Below are 17467 nucleotides of genomic sequence, written 5' to 3'. Positions count from 1 at the left end.
CAAACTGGGGAAGGGAGTATGACAATAGTTGTATCCTATCTCTCTCCTCTTGCCATGAATGTTCTTTCACTACAAATGTTGCACAGACATTCTCCCCCCCCCCCCCCCCCCCCCGATCTACTCACCATGAGGCGGGCAGGGCTGTCCCCAAGCAGCAGTTCTTGGAGGGAGAGTTTAAGGAGAGTTCTTTTGGGCAAGGACACAGGAGAGTATTTGGAATGGAGAGATCCTACTATGACCTCCATGCAAGGCAGGATTGTTTAATAGTTGATGCCATGTTACAAGAAATGGGGGGGAAATGTTTGGTATATCCATTTATTTCGTTCACCACACACACAAAAAATTACAAAACTTAAAAACAAGTCTGAATTAAAGTGTCTCATTTTTAAAGCTGCCAGAACCAGAAACACACATTTGTGGATTCAAAGAGAGTAGGGGGGCTGTGTAAAGAAAAAAGTTCCCGTTTGGCAAGAAAGCTACCTGGCAATAGAGCCCCACTCATTTGAAGGTTAGGTAAAAATATGGACACAAAGAATACGGACCAAGTTTTCATATATTCGAAAACGACAACAAACTTTAGCCCCTTGTTTGAAAGAAAACACAAAATCAATTAAAAAATAAAAGACACTTCCACAGATTTAATCAAGGGAATTAAGGAATTAAGGAAACAGTACGGAACATTATACATCAAGCATAATGACAGAAGTCGGCCTCTAATTGCACAGAGCCACAGCTTGCAGCTCTCTGAGAACCTCCATTCAGTACTGGAAGAGGAGGACCACTGCTGGTTGCAAGCAAGTTGTCACTTACTGGCCTGGGAATTATCATCGCGCTGGTTCTCTGCAACTTACTGCATGTATGGCTAACGTGCAAACCCTAGTGTTGGTCGCTGGCTCCAGAGACAGATGATCATGCCATCATTCATATTTTTAAGGGCGAGAATAATTTGGTCATCTGAAGACTGGGTTCGAACTCAAGGACTCCTTTCAGTTGGAGGAGGAGGAGGAGGATGACCCCTCCTTTCCAAGCGAGGGAGGAGGTTAGATCTCCCCCATTTCCTGCAAGGATATTTCTCAAACAGCAATGCTTCTCCCATTCCGTGCAGGCAGAAGCTGAAGGGAGCTGCCAAAAAGGTCAGCATTAAAGAATATTCTGTCATCTGAAGAAACCATAAGACTCCTAAATTGCAATTATGTGATTTTAAGCAGGTTTTGCTAAATTGATCCTCAATTAAGAATTGTAACTGGAAATGCATGCAAAGTGAAAGAGACTGAGGCAGACCTTAACATTAGTTTCTTGTCCACATTCTCCCCCTTCCTTAGGATGAATGGAAATAAGAAACGAGTTTCAGAACAGCTGCAGTTTGCAAATGGCCACCATACAAATGCAAAGAACAGGCTCCTCTGCATTACAGCTTGTTCTACGACATTACAAGGATCTGTAGGAACATCTGTTCAAACTTCACTGATTTTAGGGAAATGAAAGTGCTGCTACGGAATTAAAACATTCAGTGCATTGGTGAACTTTAGCATACATTTGTAGCCAAATGTTTTTCACACATAGAAAAGGATACACTTTTTTTAAAAAGCTATTAAGTGAAAATGAAGATGTTTAGGTTTATGCAAGAACAATCTGCAGACTCCTAGGATCAAGAGTGAGGATCTGTGTGGGACTGGAATGGTGGATTTACCCAGCAAAAGCCAAATTATGAACAATCTATTCTTTGTAATAATCACTAAGTGCAAATTATCATTTTTAAAGTACCTAAAACAGCGCCAACAACGTCATTCTTGTGACTTTGCAAGGGGGATATGGCACTAATGACAAGACAAAAATTTGTGGAAATTCTTCTCAAAAGAAACATGGCACAGAGTGGGGAAGGTCAAAACACCCCGCATCAAATTCTCTCACACAAGCAAGCTTCAAATCATTTTGTCTTCAGCCTAACAGTAAACAATGTGCCATTTTTAAAGAGAGAGAATTAGAAAACCACAAATTGTGCACTGTGACCCCTTTTCACGAACTTTCCTCTCTAGAAAGTCTTGTAAACATTAATGTTGATTTCTGACTTTTGTCATCTACATGTGGATGATGTCAAACAGATTCCCATCCCCCAGCAAAATGTCTCCACTAGTGCAAAGGAACCCAAGGTGAGCATCTAGTTTCAATACTACACACAAGCTGTTGACAGCATTCACTGAGTCAACTACAACCCCACCATGTCGATTAACAAGATCATGCCAGGAGTTTAGGAGGGCAGGGTGCAGCCTGCTCATTCAACAGGCAAGGCGCCTCCTCCTAAGTACAGCCCTTTGTGTCAACATAGCAGAACAGGACCACATCATTTGGACACAGGCAGTGTATAACGGTTCTTTACATCACAGTATTTGAGAAAACACTCCAACTTCAAGAAGCCGAGAGGGGTGCACAAACAGGTGAGGACTTCGAAAGAATGACAGAGACATGACCATTACCAAAGTGCACGTGCAGAATCAAAAAGCACTTCTGTTCCTCCTCCCCTTGGGCACAGCTGAAGGACATCAGAGCTGTACTGATGGAAGGCAGGACATTTCCCCATGTTTCTGTGTGCTTCTATTCAGGGTGATTTCTTATTCAACCCAGCATCAGGTGTGTGGGGGGTTGGGCTTTACCTTAGATCTGAAAGAGAAGGGAGATTTAAATCAGTTGACCGGGCCACTGTCCCCAACCCTGCACTCCACTAATGCAGCTCAATTATTTAATTATTGGATGATTTTTTTTTAATTCCAGCTGAACTGACAGCATTTAAAATCCTATATGAATACCAGTGAAAATATAATACAAAAAAGCTAATTGGGAAGAGAGCTTTCAGTTAGAGGTGTGCACAAAAAATAAATAAATCTGTATTTTTTGGGTTCAGGTGTATTGAACCCCCAAAATATTATTTGGCTTTTATTCGGGTGTGGTACACCCTCTAGTGAGCCAGCCCCAGTGGGGGGAGCAGAGCTTTTGGCTCCATGCCACCCCAGCCGATCCTCTCTGGCAACCCCAATTATTTCCTGAATCCCAGTATTGAGGTTGCCAGAGAGGATCGGCTGAGGTGGCATGGAGCCAAAAGCTCTGCTCCCCCCACTGGGGTTGGCTCACTAGAGGGTGTACCACACCCAAATAAAAGCCAAATAATATTGGCTTTTATTCGGGTTCACCTGTGTTAGTAGCCAAGTACAGATCTCCAATCTGTATTTGGCTAAATAAATACAGAAAAATACCAATAAGGTATTTATTTGGCTCGGCATATACCAAGCACACACCCCTAGTTTACAGCATAGTCTGGGTCCAGTCATAAAAGAAGAATGCCTGGCTCTGCTGCCATTCCTCTTCCTGATGGCTTCAACAACAGCAGCATCTGCCACAATGCTTCTTTCCAACTTGTATAATATAATTGATTCCCCCAATACTGCCTAGCACAAGAATGATTCCTTGTTCTTAGCTGAGAATGCAAAGGCTCATCTTGCTACTGGGTGCTGACCCAGTGCATAAACTGCGATGAAAAGCACTAAAAGCAAACACCCAGTTTGGTGTTTATTTTAAGAGAGGCTGCCAAGAAGCAACGTGCTGCTGGAGCTTACCTTTTGATCCAGTCGCTGATAGTCACTGGATTTGGGCCTTCGGGTTAACTTTGATCTCTTTCCTTCCAGAGCAAAGGCAATTATCTTTGAAGGCAGGAGAGAGAGAACAATAGGCAGATTAATTGGCAACAATTAGAGTTAATACTCACTCATACACACACCCCATACTTAATCAATGATCCCCAATGTGATGCCCAAGGGCAGCATGGTGCTTGTAAATGTGTTTCCTTGTGACCATTTGTGAGAGCTTCGTTTTCCTAAAGAGCCAGTTCTGGCTTTATTCCACTCCTCTGGAATAGGGAGTGCTCTAGAAGAACCCAGCAGGCATTCACTTCTGTCTCTGCAGGAATACCCATTCATAAATGGCTGCCTCCATCACTGGAGGATGCTTGGCTTGCAGTCTCTCAATATTACATGACTGGTCCCAGCACCCAGTCAATATTTAGTGACTGGTGGCAGCCGTTTTGTGGTGGTGCCTAATCCCTGTCCTCAAAATTCCAGAAGTACCCACAGGCTCAACAAGCTTGAGAACTCCATGCTATTATGTATGCCACACTGCATTTACTGCAAGGAACTGTGCCCACAGTGCAGCTAGAGAAACTAGAGCGGTTTAGAAGATGGAGAGTGCTCAAGGCCCTGCCCTACATGTGCCTGATGGCCAATGGAAGGATTAGGGTGGATTCCACACACAGCAGTGGCAATCCTCCTGGTAGTCTGCAAAAGGCAAGACATCTGATTGAGAATGCTGCTTTGACAGCCACCTAACAGCATGCAATGACTTCAAAACCTATCCTACTAAATAAAGAGCAAATAAATACAGCAATTTCATTGAATCTATTCACTATCCCCTAATAAATTGGGATGATGGAATAGTTTCCAGCACTTTGATTTCCCTGTTATTCTGCTTCTTGCAAAATACAGCTGGTCGCTTACGAACCTTTAACTGCATGAAGCATCATACAGGTTTGATATAGGCACAGATCCACTTTCAACATTATGTTCAGAAGTGGGTGACGCATCTGGTGATACCCACTGCTACTTTTCATTTTCAGCCCATGTATTAATTAATGTTTCAGACATGTATTAATCTGGGGAGGGGAGATATAATTTTCTAGAGTTGGCTCCCCACAGTCAGCTAACTGGTCAAATATACCATGAAGTCAAGGATGCCACTGTACAGTTGGCAGCTTACTGTTTGAATTTCATTAAGGTATTTCCTGTTCACAACAACTGCATTATTTCTCTCTTTTATTTTGCTTTATTTATTTATTTTTACTGCTGATGTTAAGAGAATAAAAGCACAAGAGAACAACTATATAGTGAATCATTTATAAACACATTTCCTGACACTGTTAAAAAGTAACTAGTCTTTTTGCATGATTAGCAGAAACATCTAACTGGAGAAAATTATAGTAAGAAGAAGAAGAGGGGATTGGATTTATACCCCGCCCTTCACTACCCAAAGGAGTCTCAAAGCGGCTTACAAACTCCTTTCCCTTCCCCTCACCACAACAGACACCCTGTGAGGTAGGTGGGGCTGAGAGAGCTCTGCTGTTTTTCAAGAACAGCTCTGACAGAACTATGGCTTGCCCAAGGTCATCCAGCAGGTGCAAGTGGAGGAGTGGGGAATGAAACCCAGTTCTCCCAGATTAGAGTCCGCACACTTAACCACTACACCAAACTGGCTCTGAATCTTCTGGGTAGTATCTTCTATTGTCCAAATAAAAATGCTTAAAAATACTCAGGCATTTGACCAGTCACTCGAAGACTCAGTCACATATTGGTCCACACCTACAGATTCTCAGTCTGGGCACTGGCAGACACCACTTTGTCTGCAGTCCCCCCACCCCCCCAAAACCTGGTCCTTCTCTATCCATTATCCCAGCACAAAGTCATGCACAAATATGTGGAAGTTTCCCAAAGCTGTTCCACACAGTATACTAAGCGGTACACATTCTACTGGATTCATTTCAAAACGAAGTCTTGGTTTCACTTCAGGAAAAAATCCTTGCTTGTGAACTGCCACTGGGGTACAGCGACCATTTTAACCTTGTGCCGTTCTTTTACATTCCCCACGTATCCTTTATGTAGCCGGAACAAGGGCACAGGTTAATTATACTCTACTTTCCTCACAACCAAACCTCACAAACAAACACAGGTAAAGCAATTAACACCACTTCTGCCATTACACAGAGAGCTTAGATTAGTCCAAGAGATATGCAAGTACACTTCACTGACGGGTCTCGCTTGGTAGATTTTGTATGCTGTATGTCACCCTGATATCTCCTTGCAGGCACATGAGGGTATACATTCTAAAGTAAATAAAATTCAGTCTCTCCCATCTGACAGATATGACAAGACCTATACTTTTGCAGTACTGATGCCTCTGAATTTACACCACCAGTGCTTACATAAGTGCTCTATGTACATGCTTAAATAATCACATACTTCACAGGTCACTGAGTAAATGACAGAATTAAAGAGCCAGCTTCCTCCAGAGTTTCCTATCCCAGCTTGAAATCTCACCGTCTGGCGGGAAGGGAGATGCCTTTGCACAAGCTTCCATCAAAACCAACTTACAGAATATCAGCTTGCTATGACTGACTGAGGAAACTCTCCTGCTCGCTGTGCACTTGCAGAGGAAACAGTATAAGAACATCAAAAGAGCCCTGCTGGATCAGACCAGTGGTCCATCTAGTCCAGCATCCAGTCTCACACAATGGCCAACCAGTTAGTTCCTCTGGAAGTCCAACAACAGGGCACAGAGGCCGAGGCCTTCCTCTGATGTGGTCTCCTGGCTCTGTAGGCGTAGCGCCTCTGAATGTGGAGGTTCCCCTCAGTCATCATGGCTAGTAGCCACTGATAAATGTATCTTCCATGAGTCTATCTAATCCTCCTTTTTATTCCTGTGGCCATCACTACAGCCTCTGGCAACAAATTACACATTTTAATCACTCTCTGTGCAAAGAAGTATTTCAGATCTAATTCTATGATCAGCCAGGAAAACGGCAAACACAGACTCTAATGAAAATACTCACTTTTCGTTTATTGTGGTAGGCAATGTATAAGGCAGCAACAACAATAGCCGTAGTCACCAAGTAGGCAAAGAAGTGGCTATTCTCAGATTCTTTGGGAGACGGGCCAGGTGAAAGGGAGCTCTTTTTCACATCCATATCCTTGGAGGACTCATCCTCCTTCTCTTCATTGTCTTCAGGTTTTGCATCACTGAGGACTTGATCACCACCATCTCCATTACTTAGGCCTTCATCATCTGCTTCCACTGCAGAATCTGATTCAGCAGGGTTGTCACCTTCATCCTTCGGGGGCGTATCTTGTGAGTTGTCATTTTGGTTGGATCCACCATTGCCTGGCACCTTGGCAGGACTAACAGCAGAGTCATGATCCTTAATTGCAGATTCATCCTTCGGGGGCATATCTTGTGAGTTGTCATTTTGGTTGGATCCACCATTGCCTGGCACCTTGGCAGGACTAACAGCAGAGTCATGATCCTTAATTGCAGATTCATCCTTCGGGGGCATATCTTGTGAGTTGTCATTTTGGTTGGATCCACCATTGCCTGGCACCTTGGCAGGACTAACAGCAGAGTCATGATCCTTAATTGCAGATTCATCCTTCGGGGGCATATCTTGTGAGTTGTCATTTTGGTTGGATCCACCATTGCCTGGCACCTTGGCAGGACTAACAGCAGAGTCATGATCCTTAATTGCAGATTCATCCTTCGGGGGCATATCTTGTGAGTTGTCATTTTGGTTGGATCCACCATTGCCTGGCACCTTGGCAGGACTAACAGCAGAGTCATGATCCTTAATTGCAGATTCATCCTTCGGGGGCATATCTTGTGAGTTGTCATTTTGGTTGGATCCACCATTGCCTGGCACCTTGGCAGGACTAACAGCAGAGTCATGATCCTTAATTGCAGATTCATCCTTCGGGGGCATATCTTGTGAGTTGTCATTTTGGTTGGATCCACCATTGCCTGGTGGTTCAGGTTCAGAAGGATTAGGAGCAGGGTCACCATTATTGGCTACTGCGCCATGGGCTTGGTGCTGATCTTGCAAGTTAACATTTTGTTTGGCAGGAGTATGAGCAACCATGCCTGCAGATCCAAGGTCTGAGGGTGTACCTTGTAACTTGGCATTTTGGTTGGATTGTTCATTGCCTGCTGGCTCAGCAGGATTAAGAGCATGGTTACTATCCTGGTGTGCAGTGCCATGGTCTGGGGGCAAATATTGTGAGTTACCATTTTGGTTGGATTCACTGTTGTCTGGCGGCTTGCCAGAACGATGAACAGCATCTTTATCATTGCCTACAGAGTCATGGCTTTGGGGTGCATCTTTTGAGTTGCCTTTTGGGCTGGTTTTAATATTGCCTTGCCCATGTGCAGGAAGATTTGAAGCACCTCGACTGATGCCTGACCGCTGTGGAATTGCTACTGCCCCTGAAATGCAAAAGTTTGCATTTAAATTATATAGCACATCACACTACAGCAAGTGATGCAAAAGGCACCCGCACACTGCAAACAAATTCAAATCTATACTTTATTTAATTAAAATATTTATATACCAAACTTTCTCCAGAGCATCTCATGATCCAAAGTGGATAACAGTGTATCACATTTTGATGAACAAATATTAAAACAACAGATACAAACACATTAAAAATCAATCTAAGAATACCAATTCCCTCTGTTGCTCAGGTTACCCTAAAAGCTCTTCAGAATATTTGTTTATCAGCCTCGCTGGGAAGCCAGGAAAGTAGAGCCCCTATCTTGAGAGACTGTTCCAGAGGCACAGGGAAGCCACTGAAAAAGCTCTGTTGGTGAATGTGCCTTAGATAAGGCAGGTGGGGGGAGGACTGACAGAAGACCTTACTGGGAAGAACAAAGCTGCCGCACAGGGATCATACAGGGAGAAATGGTCCATCAAAAATGTGGGTCATGAAGGACTTTAAAGATGAGCTCCAACAACTCAGACCTTAGAACTAAACAGCCATCAATGGGTACAGAGGAGAGTGACAAGGATGATCAGGGGCCTGTAGACCAAACCCTATGAGGGAAGGCTAAGGGACTCGGGAATGTTCAGTCTGGAGGAGAGGAGGTGGGGGGCGGGCAGGATGGCTCTCTTGAAGTATTTGAAGGGCTGTAACTTAGAGGAGGGCAGGGAGCTGTTCCTGTTGGCAGCAGAGGATAAGACTTGCAGTAATGGGTTTAAATTAAGGGCAGGAAGGTACTGGCTGGATATTAGGGAAAACTTTTTTACAGTAAGAGTTGTTCAACAGTGGAATCAGCTACCTAGGGAACTAGTGAGCTCCCCCTCACTGGCAGTCTTTAAGCATAAGCAGCAGCTGAACAAACACTTGTCAGGGATGTGCTAGGCTGATCCTGCACTGAGCAGGGGGTTGGACTAGATGGCCTGTATAGGCCCTTCCAACTCTAATTCTATGAATGAAGAACAGTCCCATTTAAAGCAGTAGCCCTGTTTTAAGTTCTATAGTAGTTCTATCGTGCACTGGCATAAATCCATGCCATCTTGTGCTTAGGTCCCATCTCTCAACAAGGGCACACTTGGTTCAACATGTACAAGTTTGGGTATTCTTAAATGTTTGTATCATGCAGGAAACAGAAATGCAGTTCCAAAAGCAACTCAGTACTGCACTCTTGCAGAGAGTATCTTGAGAAAGTTCTCCATCCAGTTCCAAGTAGCAGAGACACACAGCAGAGGCACAGTACAGAGCCCATAAAAAGTGATGAAAAACTCCTAAGGCAACCAATCCAAAGAGTCACTTGTGTACAAACCCATGCAATACCTCACCTTCACTATTTTATCATGACTACCCAATTACCACTTCCTCCTCTTGTGGTACAGAGGTTAAAATGGGAGATCTAGGTTTAAATGAAGTTCACTGAGTAACTTTTGGCCAGCCCAGCAGGAAAGAGAGCACCAGTCACGGAACACCAGACTCCTCCTCCTTATCAGCTAATCACACAGATTTACCTTCCACCCAAGTTTAACCTGAGCCAAAACCCACCTATGGTTAGACTCAGGACACGTTTTCAGTGACTGGCCTCAAGTCTAGAACATCTAAAATAATGGCCCAAGAGGATGCAGCAGAGAGACCTACATGAGACCTCCAGGGAAGGAGACGGGACGAAATCGAAAGCTCATGCCACCAACCCCAAGAGAAACCGACAACAGCTTGTGGAAATTCCGTTGTGACGTCGTCAGTTCCACAGTCCACTTCAAACCCCCTGCACTCTGTGGGGGAGGGCAAGAAAGAAACGAAAAACCCAGGCCATCAGTCCTACCGAAAGCCCGGGAGGAAGTCTACTCTTCGTCACCTTAGTCATTTTGTCTGCTCGCATTTTACACTGGCAGCTGCCCCAGAGTGGCTTGCCAAACAGGTGGTGCATAAATGGAGTAGATAAATACCAAAACTGACACGGCAAGAGGACCGCTGCGCATATGAGGAGCGAATTCCCTTTCACCAGCCACCTCAACCGCAACTTTTAAAGAGGTTTTTTTTTTGGGGGGGGGGGGACAGTGACAGTAAGCCCATATCTGAATATAGGACTTCCAGGCCGACTTCAGCTCTCTCGTTCAAGGCTACGTACTGACCTGCTGCGCTACTTTTAGCAGTCTTTGGGCCTCCCGCGTTACCTTCAAGCGGCGCCGCAGTGCTAAACACGGCCACTCCGAAGAGAAGCACGATACTAAACCAACCCACCGCCATGCCGGCTGAAGGATCTCTTCCGCTTCCGGCACGCAGTGAAAGGAAACATCTGTAGCTTCGCCCGAACCTCCTACTTCCGGCGTCTGTCAAAATCACGATACTCGGCCCTGCCACCCCCTATTGGCCGTTGTTCTCGCGAGATCAGGTGATAACTCAGCCGCAGAGCGCGTCGAAGAAAGGTAAACGTCATAAGCGAAAGCCTTTCTGGTAGGCGGAGGGAGAACGAAGGATCATAGAGATAGGGGAAGGTTGACGTGACACGGAAGATCGCACTTCCGCTAAAAATTTTAAAGCAATCATTGCAGCAAGCGATCATTCGTTGACCGGAGCCGAATGGCGTTGCTCTAGGCAAGGGCACCTCTATGGTGATAACAGAGAACTTTTCTGTAGTGGAAGTTACGAGTGGAAAAAAATGAGTCGTTTTGTGTCTCCATAAGGAAGATAGTGGGACAGCCATCCCTTTGTTTCAAAACGGTTATATTTTGTGGATTTTATTGGACAGTGTTTTATTTATTTTTGCGTGTCATTTACTCATTGCTTCTCTATGAATCGTTTTAAGTAAATTACAATAAAACAGGAAAATCATTGGAACAAATAAAACACCTCTTAGAAAGTTATCAAACTAGATCAAAACAGTTTGAAGTATAATATAAAATTTTACTATATTTTTATTTTTTCTATTTAATTGTATGTATATTTCTCCAGTTGTATTAAAAAAAAACAACCACCTGTAATCTGCCCTGAGTCGCAATGAAAAAGTCAGGTTATAAATTAAGTAAACATTAGTAAAATGTAAAACTACAGATTTAAAAAGAAAATGTAGAATATAAAGCTACTGCAATAAATAATAGCTTAGAAAAATAATAAATGAAGTGATGGGATAGGATAAAGCAATTCTTGCCCTAAAGAGGATTCCCCCTCCCCAGCAAGGACTATAATGAAATATAAAAAGAAAGCTCGGGTGAATAAAAATGTTTCCACATGATTCCAAAAAGCAAAACCAGTGTACATAGTGGAGGTATCACCCTGCCTCCTTTAGGATTTGACTTAAAACATACAGATCCCATGCACTCAATAGAATTATTTTTAAGCAGCTTACAATGCCTGTTAACACAACAAAGCAAATAAAAAGGATAAAAGCAGCATATATCCCAGTTCTTAAAATGGGCTGAAAACAGTAAAATAGTTTTTGATCTCACCTTGGAAGGCTTAAGATAAAAAGACAGCATGTAAACATCTTAAAGCAATATTATTTTTCCTCTATGTCTTTCCCATTTCCTCACTGCATTTCACTTCTCCCACCCTATGATCTAAAAATAAGTGTCTTCTTATTCATTATAAGTTTTAAACACCAGCATGCAAAGAGTCTTATTGAAATAAATGCATATCTTTCACATAAGAACATAAGAGAAGCGAATGCTGGATCAGGCCAATGGCCCATCTAGTCCAACACTCCGTCACACTGTGGCCAAGAATACCAGATGCCATCAGGAGGTCCACCAGTGGGGCCAGGAAACTAGAAGCCCCCCCCCACTTTGCCCCCCCCAACACCAAGAATACAGAGCATCAGTTGCCCCAGACCGAGAGTTCCTATCTATACATTGTGGCTAAAAGCCACTGATAGAGGCTCTACTCCATATGTTTATCCAGTTCCCTCTTGAAGCTGTCCATGCTTGTAGCCACCATCACCTCCTGTGGCAGTGAATTCCATGTGTTAATCACTCTTTGGGTGAAAAAGTACTTCCTTTTATCCGTTCTAACCCGACTGCTCAGCAATTTCATTGAGTGCCCACGAGTTCTTGTATTGTGAGAAAGGGACTTCTCTACCTGCTCTATCCTATGCATAATCTGGTAAACCTTGAGCATGTCACCCCTCAGCTGTCGTTTCTCCAAGCTAAAGAGCCCCAAGCACTTTAACCTTTCTTCATAGGGAAAGTGTTCCAACCCTTTTATCATTCTGGTTGCCCTTTTCTGCACTTTTTCCAATGATTTTTTCCTCCTCAGCACAGTGTGCCTTAGTTTACTATTAAAGACTATTTGGAAACTTCAGCTACCTGCCTGACCCTCCTGTATGAGATCATGTAAATACTTTCCCTTCCCAGCATGTCATTCATAAAAGGTTTCCCTTGCTTGAAAGCCAGTCGAATCTGACTCTAGGGCTCATCCCCATTTCCAAGCCGAAGAGGCAGCGCTGTCCAAAGACGTTTCCATGGTCATGTGGTCAGCATGACTAGACACCGATGCACACAGAGCGCTGTTACCTTCCCACCAAAGCAGTACCTGTTTATCTACTTGCAATTTCTTGCTTTTGAACTGCTAGGTTGGCAGGAGCTGGGAGCTCACTCCATCATGCAGCACTCGGGTCTCGAACTGCTGAACTACCGACCTTCCGGTCTGCAATTCAGCGTCTGAACCACTGAGCCTCCACAGCCCCCTATGTCATTGATAGTTAATGAGTAAATTAAATAACAGTAATGCAGCACCATCTTGTGGTCTCCATCACATTTCCTGAGTTTGGTGAGAAACAGAGGTCGTCATCTTCCATTTCTTTATAAACTTTAAAATGGGGAGCTCTTTGACCTTTCTTTCAGAGACCCCCCCCCCACGTTAGAGGTATTGAGAGTGAAAAATAAAATCAAGCTATCGGGGCTGGTGATTGAATTACAAGTTCTGCCCAAAAGAGCAGAGGGTTAGTTCAGATTACATGGCTTTTAAAACTGGAACAGTAAAAGAAATGCAAGCTTGACTGGGTTGGGCATTCCTCCATCTTTGGTTGCATTTGAGCCTCACAATTCTCTTGCAAGGCAGAGAACACATGAAGCAAAAGAATGGAGAGTTATTAAGTACTAGCATCGTCTTACTGCGATGAAACTGAATAGTCTCCCTTGGCTTTGTTGGGTAGAACAGTTTAATGGGCTCCATTATTTTAATTGTACTTGGGTTCTGTGCTCTTTGCTCCTTTTTTACATAACTGGTCTTTTCCAGTTTAAATAGTAGGGCCTATTTATATGAGTTGAGTTGCCCAGAATGTAGCAGATGGAAATCTTCCATAGCAACCTGCAGCAATTGTTCATTTAAAAATATTTATGTGCCACCTTTTCACCAAAAGTACTCAAGACTGCTAACAAAATTAGTTTGAATTAACCAAAACATTAAAATACCAAAATAAAACAGCATCAGGAGGATATTTGGGAGTTCTTAATATTCAGAGACTGGAAGGGGAGATTGCTGAATTGCAAGTTATTCCAATACTCAGGACAATGGAAACCACAGGGCTTAATTGAGATATTGGCTTCTTATCTCACTACACACACTAAGTCATTCTGTTCTTACTTATACCCAGAAATTAAACTTTGTGGGTCTTGTAGAGGCCACTGGGCTCAAACTTGATTCTCACATCTGTTGTTAAATTCTTTATTATCTGTATGCCAACCGGTGCAAGAGTCCATGGGATGCTTTCGGCCCTGAAACAACTTACTTAACATAACCCACATTGCCTGTTTGAGGTAGAATTACTTTTTTGAACCTATTTCAGGAGCATACTGAATGCGCATTTTCATATATGTGGGTTGGCTCTTTACTGAATTGTGACATCACCATTGATTTGTAGAAATGCTTTTCTTGACCAAGTAGAACTGGTCTCCCGATATCTTTCTTTCTGTAGCAAAGTATAGTGTTGTAAGAATGCATTTATGATGTTGTCCTCAAAGTCAGGACAACATTCTTTCTAGCTTTCCAAAAGCACCAGTCACATGTGGCTTAGTCTCCAATCACTGAGCACCTTTCCACAGTAGCATCTTTAAGATCAATTCAGGTGGGTAGCCGTGTTGGTCTGAAGCAGCAGAACAAAGTGGCACCTTTAAGACCATCAGAGTTTTATTCAAAGTATAAACTTTCATGTGCAAAGCACAGTTCTTCAGAGAAATTGGAACAAAATCTCAAGGGCTATTTACTGGAAAAAAGTTGGTGGTGGCAGCCATCAGGAGGGGCCACTAAGAACCAAACTATATATGCAGAGCTGAAATTGGACCATTTGGCCAAGATCAATGGATGGCAGCAAATTAGCACATAAATGTAAGAATTAACAAGGAGATGTGAGAATGAGGATAGAATCCAGCGGCACCCCAAGACAAACCAGGCTCAATCCTGTGCACATGTGAGAACAGAGACTCAGCGTGTGCACACTTCTTGACATACAATGAAACAGAGTGCCTAAAATATTACATGCGAGGGGTATGTGTGTTTAATTGCCAGTAAGAGCTGAATAGAGTCAATATGCATAAGTAACAGAACAAAAAATGTAGCTAAGATTGGAATAACACATGTACTAGGACATATAAATAGCAGCATGTTGGCATACAGATAATAAAGACCCTTTCTTACACACCCAGGAAAATGTTGATAGCCACTTTGGGGTAAGGAATTTTTTTTTTCTCAAGGCCAGTTTGGCTAGAGATCTTGGAGGTTTTTTGTCATCTTCTGGGTGTGCAATAGCAGTCACTGGTGGTGTCAGGGGGGGTATTGGTGAATTTCCTGCATTGTGCAGGGGGTTGGACTCGATGACCCTGGAGATCCCCTGCAACTTCATGATTCTATTATTCTATGAGTGAACAACAGATGTGAGAACAAGGTTTGAGTCCAGCGGCCTCTATAAGACAAAAACCCTGTAATTTCTGGGTATAAGTAAGAACAGAATGAATTGGATTGTGTGGTGTGACAAGCAGCCGATATCTCTGTCAAACCCGGGGGGTTCCATTGTCCTGAGGGCTGCAATAACTTGCAATTCCACAATCTCCCATTCCAGTCTGTTTCTGAAATTCTTTTGACATGAAACAGCTACTCTGAGGTCCCCCGTGGAGTGCCCTGGGAGGCTGAAATGTTCTCCTACAGGTTTCTCTGTTTTGTGATTCTTGATGTCAGATTTGTCCATTTATCCTTTGGTGTAGGGTTTGACCTGTTTCTCCTATATAGAGAACTGAAGGGCATTGTTGACACAATGTTAGAAGATGAGCAGGTGAATAAGCTTGAGATGGCATAGTTGATGTTGTTAGGTCCAGTGAGTGTGTTGTCTGGGTGTATGCAGCAGCAAAGTTGGCATCAGGGTGTGTTGCAAGCTTTGATACCAGTCTACATGTTTAAATTAGATGCTGTATTATTGAAGGTGATGAGTAGTTTGAGACTGGAGGGCTGTCTGTGCAGTGGAAAAGGTTCCCCCCTTTCCTTATTAAAATCTTCTGGGAGGAACTCCAAATAGAAGGTCATGTCTTCTTGCAGGGGACAGTCTCCAGAGCATGGTAAGATGTCAGTTGGGGTGTCCCAAAGATTGTTTTGGGGTGCAGCCTCGCTCCAGTGTCTCCGTGACTGCCCTGGGGGCACCACACTTTGGAGCAGCTGGCACAAGAACCGCGCTTTGGACCAGGACACAGCATATGTACCCTTAAAGGAGAGAGTCCGTTGAATATGGGGGTTTATGAAGTGTGGGGGTCCAAACCTCATTTTGGGTACAGAGGGCCCTTTATTCAAATCTTCTTTGAAATAGAGGCCTCTGGGAGGCACTCTGAATAGAAGCTCATGGCGTCAGAACCAATGTTTGGACCAGGCATCGCTGTATGTCATCTTGCAGGGGACAGTCTCCAGAGTGTGGTGATATGTCAGTTGGGGTGGTCCAAAGATTGTTTTTGGGTGCAGCCTGGCCCCAGTGTCTGCCTGTGTGATTGCCCTGGGGGAACCACACTTTGGAGCAGCTGGCACAAGAACCACGCTTTGGATCAAGACACAACATATGTCCCCTGGAAGGAGAACATCCACTGAACATGGAGTTTATGAAGTGTGGGGGTCCAAACCTGATTTGGGGTACAAAGGGCCCTTTATTCAAATCTTCTTTGAAATACAGGCCTCTGGGAGGCACTCTGCTCATGGCGCCAGAACCAGTGTTTGGACTGGGCATCATGTATGTCATCTTGCAGGGGACAGTCAGAGCATGGGGATGTTTCAGTTGGGGTGGTCCAAAGATTGTTTTGGGGTGCAGCCAGGCCCCACTGTTTGCCTGTGTGACTTCCCTGGGGGCACCTCACTTTGGAGCAGCTGGCACAAGAACCACCCTTTGGACCAGGACACAGCATATGTCTCCTCGAAGGGGAGAGTTCACTAAGCATGGAGGTGTATGACACGTGGCAGTCCAAACCTTATTCCAGGATGCAGTGGGCAAACAGTCAAACCAGTTCCTTATTCAAATCCTTTTTTTGAAATACAGGTTTCTTGGGAGCAACCAAAATAGAAGCCTGTGGCTCCAGAACCAGTATTTGGACGGGCTCCACTGCATGTCATCTTGCAGGGGATAGTTTCCAGAGCATGGTGATGTGTCATCTGGGGTGGTCCAAAGATTTTGGGGTGCAGCTTGGCCCCAGTGACTGCCTGTGTCATTGTCCTGGGGGCACTGCACTTTGGAGCAGCGGGCACAAGAACTGCAGTTTGGACCAGGACACAGCATATGTCCCCTCGAAGGGGAGAGTTCATTGAACATGGGGGTGTATTAAGTTTGGGTGATCAAATCTTATTTTGGGGTTCAGAGCTTTCAAACTCTCCTCAGTGTTTTTGGATGAATTCATGAATAAGACGCGAATAAGGAATGAATAAGGAACTGGGAATAAGGAACCAACTTCAGCCTCGTACCTATGAGAGACCTTTTACATTGGCATATTGTAACATTTTGCCACCAGCAGTACTTGAGGGTCTTTACAAGCACGTCTGTGGTGGAGGGGTGATAGACACAGTGTATCCTCTATGATTTTGCTTTGCAGTTATACTAAAGGAGTTCAAAATGATGTAATTGCTCCAAACTTGACTATGGTACCAGGGCCCAGGCCATCACAGTGTCCAGGTGGTGGCTGGATATCTCCTGCTATTACAACAGATCTCCAGGCAACTCATACTAGGTTCACTTGGAGAAAATGGCCACTCTGTGGCATTATACCCCACTGTAAATTTTTCCCCTCTCCAAAACCTGCCTTCCTCAGGCTCCACCCCCCAAAATCTCCAGGCATTCCCAACCCAGAGCCAGCAGCTCTAGGGCCATCTGGCAGAACAGCTAGTTACTAGGGTTGCCAACT

General features: G+C 44.1%; 1 protein-coding gene across 1 annotated transcript; it reads right to left on the bottom strand.

The window, feature by feature from the left end:
* Positions 1–297: 297 nt before the first annotated feature.
* On the bottom strand, positions 298–10358 carry TGOLN2 (trans-golgi network protein 2). The gene is made up of 4 exons (XM_015419516.1): positions 10244–10358; positions 6647–8067; positions 3609–3692; positions 298–2658 (listed from the first exon to the last, which is right to left on the bottom strand). The coding sequence occupies exons 1-4, from the start codon at positions 10356–10358 to the stop codon at positions 2653–2655; spliced, it is 1626 nt and encodes a 541-aa protein (XP_015275002.1). The 3' UTR covers positions 298–2652.
* Positions 10359–17467: the final 7109 nt, after the last annotated feature.

Source organism: Gekko japonicus, unplaced genomic scaffold (assembly GCF_001447785.1).
Source record: "Gekko japonicus isolate JY-2015 unplaced genomic scaffold, Gekko_japonicus_V1.1 scaffold795, whole genome shotgun sequence".
In the NCBI taxonomy this organism is placed as follows: Eukaryota; Metazoa; Chordata; class Lepidosauria; order Squamata; family Gekkonidae; genus Gekko; species Gekko japonicus.
This window is presented reverse-complemented; position numbering and strand designations above follow the sequence as displayed.

Coding starts and splice junctions, on each gene's coding strand:
- TGOLN2 (XM_015419516.1), bottom strand. CDS start 10,358: ATGGCGGTGGGTTGGTTTAGTATCGTGCTTCTCTTCGGAGTGGCCGTG. Junction 8,068..10,243: donor TGCTAAAAGTAGCGCAGCAG/GTCAGTACGTAG, acceptor TTTGCATTTCAG/GGGCAGTAGCAATTCCACAG. Junction 3,693..6,646: donor CCTACCACAATAAACGAAAA/GTGAGTATTTTC, acceptor CTGCCTTCAAAG/ATAATTGCCTTTGCTCTGGA.